This window comes from Neodiprion pinetum, chromosome 5 (genome assembly GCF_021155775.2).
Source record: "Neodiprion pinetum isolate iyNeoPine1 chromosome 5, iyNeoPine1.2, whole genome shotgun sequence".
Taxonomy (NCBI): domain Eukaryota; kingdom Metazoa; phylum Arthropoda; class Insecta; order Hymenoptera; family Diprionidae; genus Neodiprion; species Neodiprion pinetum.
The window spans coordinates 30,009,374-30,017,848 of record NC_060236.1 but is presented as its reverse complement, the minus strand read 5'-3'; the positions used below and the strand labels follow the sequence as shown (position 1 = coordinate 30,017,848).

General features: G+C 35.6%; 1 protein-coding gene across 1 annotated transcript; it reads left to right on the top strand.

Annotated features, from left to right (window-relative positions):
• Positions 1–1,852: 1,852 nt before the first annotated feature.
• Positions 1,853–7,352, top strand: LOC124219031 (beta-1,3-galactosyltransferase 5). The gene is made up of 2 exons (XM_046626133.2): positions 1,853–2,944; positions 4,139–7,352. The coding sequence occupies exons 1-2, from the start codon at positions 2,812–2,814 to the stop codon at positions 5,230–5,232; spliced, it is 1,227 nt and encodes a 408-aa protein (XP_046482089.1). The 5' UTR covers positions 1,853–2,811; the 3' UTR covers positions 5,233–7,352.
• The last annotated feature ends 1,123 nt before the right edge of the window (positions 7,353–8,475 follow it).

The following is an 8,475-nucleotide window of genomic DNA, read 5'->3' as shown; positions in this document are numbered from 1 at the left end:
GAAGGATGAAAATATTTGTTTGAAAAAATACTGGAAAATGCAAATCATTCGATGTATCACGGGCATTGCAATCGGTGATCGATTAATCGAGTGACTCAGTTTCGCGATAATCAACCGATAAACGTTAATCGAGAGATACGTGCGTGACACTGGTTAATAATACGAAAAACTTGTTTCACCGTCTAGCCATTTATCGCGAACACATGTTCGTACGTAAATACATACGTTATACTTTTATCAATCCGTCGATTCACGGAATTCGGATTAAGGCAAATTCCTCGCTTGAATCGCGGTGAAAATCAATCATTTTTATTACGTATTGCCACTCGATACGATGTTGGGCGAGATGAAGGAAGAACGTTCTTAAAGAAAATGTAAATAAAATCGGTTAATCCGTTTAAGTCTACTGATTAATTACACGTTATCAATCTTGATCGGAGTGGGAGGCGTACATCAGGCGTTAAATGACAAGTCGAATGTAAAAAAGAAGCACCTCGTATCTGTAGCAAAAATTTTGATTTTTTCTAAGTAACTAATAAATGGAAAAAAAATATTTTCATTAGATAACGTTTGTTTTTGTAGAAACCGGAAGGATATTTCAAATTTCTTTTTTAATTTACCTATTTTCTCAAACATTTATTGTAAATAACAATCAAGCAAACTTCAGTTTTGCATTTAAATCACTTTTATTCAAAAATAATAATTAATAATAAACTACAAATGTAAAAGAGTTGATAAACAAAGTTGAGAAATGATTATTTTTAGCGCTTCTTCTTATTTTTGTAAGGAAACAAACCCGAAACGTAATTTCCCATCAAGCTCTCATTATTCTCTCACCCTGATAACGTTAATAACGATAAATTCCATCGCATCTTGGTGAAAACGTCTTCCTTTTTTCTTCCGAATAGGCGACCATATTACCTTTCAACCAAAAACTACAAGACTTATTTAACAACGTTAAAAAGAGAAAAACAAACCTTAAAGGTAACAAGTAAAGATTTTGGCTATTATTCGATGTACGGAAACAAAATTTATTTAACTCGATAAAAAATATAAAAAAACGGACATTTTTTTTTCGATCCGTGTAATCTATACAAGATTCGTTCCCCCCGTTAAAGACTCATTTGGCAATTATTCTGCGACAGGATTTAGAGGAATTGCACAAGTGAACAACATATTTACGGTAGTTAATTGTTGAACCTAAATTCAGAGTATCAAGGGAAACCGGATTGATAAATGGACAAAGAATGACCCTGTTGTTAATACCACGTTTACGATTACCATCTATGAGAATCCGCAGACGCGTTTCGAAACTCGACCAGACGGTAAATCAATTTCGAGATTCCAGTTTTACGAGATGCGTAAACTGCCTACGGGATTGAAAAGGTGTAGGTGTATAAAATAAACTCATCGCGGGCGTCAAATAGCGAACAACAATCCGATAATTCCGCGATCAGCCAAAAAACAAAAAAAAAAAAAAAACTAACAACGGATTTAGAACAGCTCATTTCAACTGTCCAAAGTTTGCAATAAAAAAATCGATCGGTTTCCATTGACGCGTGTAGTTTCACATTGTAATTAACAGAACAGGTTGGAAAAGCTGCGATTGTGTTAGAGGCGGCGGGGTGGAGATAAAAAGTATCCGACGTCAAGGACGATGATAAAGAGAAAAAAAAAAATAAAAATTAAAAAGTCATCACACACGTACGATTCAGCTATTCCACCCGAGACCCTACGAGTATTATACCTCTACGCTTTCGGAGAATAGGTAGGCGGTGCTTCCGCGGTGCAGGGAGAATCGGCCGATGAGAGTAAGAAGTTGTCCCCGCAGCTTGTTCGAAACCCCCGCTGTTGCACGTTCACTTTGAGACAAGATACGGCTAAGCGCGGAAGGTCCGCAGGTCCGCAGGTCTGCAGTTAAATTCGCGAAATTTCGAACGCCGGGAGTGAATCGTTTGCCGTGTGAAGTTGCCCACCTTTCCTGAAATTCGAACGTTCGCTTATTTTCAAAAATTCAATTTCGAATTTCCCGCCGCCGCCGCCGCCCTGATCTTCGATTCGATAGCCGTCAACGACGAGAAAGAGAAAGAGAGAGAGAGAGAGAGAGAGAGAGAGAGAGAGAGAGAGAGAGAGAGAGAGAGACAGACACAGAGAGAGTGAGTGAGTGGTAACCTGGGAACTCGGAACAAACGAACGACGATCGATTTGCACCGTGGGACACGCGACTTCAGGCGTGTTGTCGGTGGGGAGGGAGAAAGGAGAAAAGGGGTTTCGCATCGGCTGGATGCAGACGTCGTGCGGTTTGGATTTTTTTACCTGGGGCGAAGAATAATAATGACGTGTTCGCCGGAGGTGGTGTTTCAGTGACAGGTTTGCTCTGCGTCGTCGATTCCGCAAACGGGATGATTGTGAATGAGAAACGACGAGAGAAAGTATCAACAATAACAACATATAAATAAAAACCAAGAGAAAACCCCTGCACCGTATAAACAAGATTCACGCACAAAAGAAATTTAAAAAAAAAGGAACCTACTGCAATTATTACATATCGATATGAAATATATCGTAGAATGTCGGCAGCAAAGGCGGTCGGCTTGTTTTTATACCGCTTCGCGATTTCGAATAAACTGCAGCACTTCTGCCGTTCCTATTGTTACAGTTTCAACGATCCACCGAAACAATAACGAATCGCTTCTCGAATCGAGTGATTGTACTTGATTTTTTTTTTTGTATTATTACTCTTATTCAATACCGCTTCGTTTCTTTCACCGCACGTATATATACGTACATGTTACATACAATTCCACCGCCATGTACATGTTTGTAAATATACGAGGTCGGGCATTGCAGTTCACTATTCTCGGACTATTTTGCCTCTCGGTTTTTGCCTACTATTACACCGCTACCAACGAAATTCATCAGATGGCCGTGCTGATTACCAGCAGTGAGTATATGACACACATTCAAATATCCATTCTAACTTATAGTAAATTACGAAAGAATTTAAAACAAAAAAACATATACACATCCGTTTCAACGCGTGAGATTCGTTTGTTTTCTAACCGTTTTTATAAAACAAACACATCGCGCCAGAGGATTCGAAACGAAAGAACACCGAGTTTCGAATTGCACTGAATTTTCATTTTACTGCCTAGCTCTTTGACCAATAGGAATGCCAATAAAATAGGACATTTGTACTCGCAATCAGTCCACACGTCAGGTGGCGCTTCCTTGCCTTGTTGGCATTTCTATTGGTCAAGAGCAAGGCATTTTCCTGCCCGTAAAAATTCAACCTTTGAAAGACGCTAAAGTTTGTTCTCTACTTCTTCTTTTGTCTATAATCTGGGTTCAAATTGAACGTTGACACATTGTTGCTTGAAAATTAAGTGAATTTTTTTCAAAATCAATCTCGTTACGACAAAGTCCGAGAGCCCGCTTAATTGATTCAAATTATTTTAGTTTTTCACGGATCACTTGTAAGGGTTGAAATCTATTTAAAAAGAAAAAAAAATCTGGAACGGAAAATAATACTTGAAAATTTTCTTCCAAAACTACTTTCGATATTTGAAAATCAACGAATTGTCAAGTTTCTATCGTATGCATGTATCGAAAGTGCAAATGCAACGGAATTTGGTACCGAAACGATGTTTTCTACCGATAACAGCGATTGGGAAACATCAACTTTCACCGAGTTTCAAATTAACTACTGCACGAATTATCCGTGAAAACCGGGGTTTTTTTTTTTTCTGCATGTCATCATTTTTCTTCTCTACTTATCGGCAAACTGTTGTAAAAACGATTATGGCAATAATCTTTCGATAAGAATAATCGTTATCAGCACGATACACTTCCGAGTAATATGGTTTGCTCAATTTGTCGGAAAATTTGAATACAAATAAAAAAATGACGTTTCGCAATTATATCATTATCAATATTCAAGTTATAATTTCTCCCCCTTTTTACCCGGAAATTACACGAACACAATTATATGATGACACACTCGCCTGTGTATGAAGAATGGAAAAAAAAAAGATCTACATTGCAAAATTGAAATCCTATTAAAAAATAAAAAATCGAGCAAAGTAGAAAATAAAAGAGGACCGATTACAACTTATTTTTCGTTTATTTTCAATTCAAGGTCAGTCGTCAGGAATCATGGTCCGATCGATACTGAATGCAAGCGGCGAGTCGCAAGGAACACTGCCGGTGAAGAATGCAACAGTCGAGTCACCGTCGCTCAACGCCTCTTCGCACGATGCCAGCAACTATCAGCAAATGACGACACCTTCGTCGTTGGTCAGCTCGCAATCCTCGATGATATTAAACGTATCGAAGAGCATCGAGCAGTCACCGATCAAGAAGCCAGCGAAAAGTCAAAATACCAGTGAAAGCGCTACGCCGGTGGTCAGGAATGATTCAGCGGCTGCCATTTACCAGCCTGGCCACTCGGTGTCGATACCAGAAAAGTGTCCAAACTTAGGTGCCAAAATGGAAGTGGTGATCCTTGTAATGTCAGCACCGACACACTTCGCAGCGAGAACAGCGATACGCCAAACCTGGGGCCACTTTGGCCAGAGAAAAGATGTGAGCGTAATGTTCATGCTGGGCGATACGACTGACAAACAGATAAGTACAGTATTGTTGAGGGAAGAAGACATGTACAGAGACGTGATTAGAGGGAACTTCATCGACTCGTACTCAAACCTGACGCTGAAAACTATATCGGCGCTCGAATGGGTCCAAGAATACTGCGGTAAGGTGAAATTTTTCCTGAAGACTGACGACGACATGTTCATAAACGTGCCACGGCTATTGTCGTTTGTGAACAAACACTCAAAGAGTAGAAACGTGATATTTGGTCGTTTGGCTCGGAGGTGGAAACCGATCAGGAACAAGAAGAGCAAGTACTACGTATCTCACTCCCAGTACAAGTCGGAAAGATTTCCAGACTTCACGACTGGTCCTGCGTACCTTTTGTCGAGCGACGTAGTTCCCAAGCTTTACGTCGAATCCTTGAAGCAGACTTATCTGAAACTGGAGGACGTATTCACGACAGGTATCGTCGCCCACAAACTGGGCATAAAACGATATCAAGCCAATGAATTTTTCAACAAAAGAATTCCCTTCAATCCTTGTAACATACAACGTAGTGTCAGCATTCACATGGTTAAATACAGCGAACAGTTCGACCTGTGGAAAAAGTTACTCGATGGTAAAAGCAAGTGCAAGTAGTAAACGAGATGAAATACGTAATATAAAGTGGATATCGGCTTCTATGCTGGTAGAAACACCCGCTACTGACCAGGAATTTAATATAATAATTAAGTAGTCCAGTCAGCTTCAAATATATATACATATATTATATACAATATATGCATAACTTTGCACACTAGCTAATTTGGGACAAGGATTAGTCATTTTAATACTCCCAACCACAAGTATTATATAGATTTATAATAACTGCAGAATTGCATGTTGCAGTTTTATTACTGCCGGTAACTTTTGACTATTATAATTATCATGCTTATTACGATCAGCAACTTTTTTTCTTCTCATTTTCAACACATGGTCACTTTGTTCCTTGTAACGAAATACTCTGTATACTTATAATTGCTTATAATTTTATAATTGTACGTCAAGTTCTTAACTATCGTCACGTACCTATACAACTATATCGTTACATATTTATAAGTCTCTTTCACTAGACTGTCAATACAGGATATTCAAATATTGCTCGATAATCATTTCAAATTTCAAATTTGAGACAAGCATGAAATACTTTCATTCCTGTATTTTACCATTTCGTTCTTCCGTCACTTTTACCTATTTATTTATTATCTTCTTGAGAGTTGGAAGACTTGAGACAAAAAAATACTTTAAAAAACCAACGACAAATATAACATTTTACCAACTTTTTTTTTGGTAACCATATGTATATTACGCGTGCTACGGAAATTTATTTTCACAGTATTAGAAATTTTTATTTATATTGGAGAAAAATTTTACAAATAAAAATGAATATTTGTATATAATAAATAATATTGTACGATATTTATTAACTTATAGAGTTACGAAAGTTTTATTCGTATTCGAAATTCTTTTATTATACACTTAATTTTATTCTGTACTTAAGATCAATTATTGTATATACTTATACCTTGATCCTTCGGATAATTTTCGCGGTGCTTTTAAACTTTTAATCGATCGTTTCACTATCTTTATTATTATCAACAATATATTTACTATTATCGTTATTTTTTGAATTATACATATTCCTATATTGTATATTTATATTTATAGACAATGACAATCGTAAATACGTACTCTACACGCTATACAATATCGCATCATCATCCCTAATTGTAAAATTTTATACGTAAAATGAAGGAAACTCCTCGAGAGTTTAACTTTCGAAACACTTGACTACATATTTTGCGTAAATATAATACGGATGAATTACCATACCGGTAAAATTCATGGAAATGTCTGATGGGCTGTTTAACCTGGAATCGTGGATGATAATAATTCACCTGCATTTACGCAATTTCTTCATCTTTCAAGATTGGTCAAATTTCCTCGCTTTTTTCAATCATTTATTATGAATCGAATCCCGATCGGTAAAATGTACCCTGAATTGCATAATTCCAGGCGAATTTCACCTGTGTTAAATTTTCCTTCAGCCATTTCCACAAATTCTGCCAAAAAATTAGAAGTACCAATAAAAAAAATTCTTAATGCATCCTTTATATTATAATTTTCGAATTAAAATCAATCATACACCCGAGTGGTAATACTCAAACATTTCGAAAGTTAATAGCGATACAAATTGTCATACGACGATAGCATTGAAAGCAATATAATTTAATAATGAATCTAATAATATAACGAGATTCTGTACACATTGCATTACTACGATAAAAGTAAATAGAAATCACGTAAATTTTTTATTAGATTGGTATTTTTCGATTGAAAAGTAAGATTCAATCTTACTTTCACACGAGTACAATGTTTTTCATCACATTTAATTATATGATATAATTAGGCCCTCGCGTCTTGCTGTACGAGCGTTAATCAAATTCTGAAAAGAGCGAAAAAAAAAATTGTACATAACGTTTGAACAAAGCAAGAACAAACTAGTGATGATAATCGTTGTTTTTTTTTCAATTTTTTTTTTATTGCACGACAAATCGAATCATGTATTTCCACGTTACATAAATGTTGACATATTCAATCGACATATATTTATGCATATATACAATATACACAATATTACAATAGATAGATACGTATACGTATTTAAACAAATGAATAATTGAAGGCGTGATATTTGAAAATAAAAAGAACTTAAAACATGTCGAAGTTATGATTCAATTTTTACGTTGTAACTGAAAGAAAACAATGAACCTAAAAGCTAGCAGTCAAACGTGACCAACTTTTTGGAAATAGAATAAATGTAGTTCAGTTTTATTCTGATAATTCTATAAAAGTATCTGGGGTTCAAGTTGTGTGAACAAAATTTTGATTTTCATACTTTACTATACCCTTATTCGCATGAACGTTAAAACGTTTGGCTGCTAATTCTGGCTGCTATTTTCGGCCTCGTAAGAAAACGGATTATAAAAAATAAGTGTACAAAAGAGTACGATTCAGTGAAAAATCAAACGAACAAGTAAACAATAATATAAGATTAAATGAAATTAACCTTTGGAGAGGCATGATTTATTTATATAAACAGCCAACATATCCAATTGAGTTTTCAAGTTACCTGCTGACTCCAAAAAGAAGGCCAGGCCGGCCTTCTAAAGATCAAGAAAAATGATCCTACCGTTAATTAGTTTATTTACGTCTTAGCATTTTAATTGCCTTCCAATTATAACATGAGAACATCGCTTATAAGAACAGAGGTAATCGAGAATATGTATATGTATTATTAATATGTATATTATATATATATATATATATAAGGCTTTGCGAAAGTTTCATCAACACATTCGTAAATAGTAAAAGTCATTTCTCGAATATTTCATAATCTCGCGCGTTACACCAGTCGATTAAAATTATGCAATAACCGTTTCACGCGTGAAGAAAAAGAAATGCATAAAAAAAAATCATACAACCCGGTAGGTATAACGAAGGTCTTTCTATATTCGTATCTTTTTTTTTTATTTCTTTTTTTTTTTCATTCATTTCCTGTATAATAATTACATGTGAGCGAAAAATTTTCATGATACGTTACAAGACGTTATACATATATATATAAACATATTATGCGGTTGTAAAATCGTCGTTGGCTGCGTTTGATATCATATTACTCAACCATACGATCTCTTGCAGCAGAGCGTAACGGCGTAAAACCTGAAGAATCATGAAAAAGAAAATAAAAAAATATTCGTATGTGTGTGTGTATATATATATATATATATTCTCGCAGCTTGATACTTTCACTCAAGGTATCTCTACAAATTATACCAACGT

Bases quoted from the DNA above. Each gene is read 5' to 3' on its own strand.
- LOC124219031 (XM_046626133.2), top strand. From the start codon at position 2,812: ATGTACATGTTTGTAAATATACGAGGTCGGGCATTGCAGTTCACTATT. The intron at 2,945-4,138 runs GTGAGTATATGA...TTTCAATTCAAG, and splicing joins GGCCGTGCTGATTACCAGCA to GTCAGTCGTCAGGAATCATG.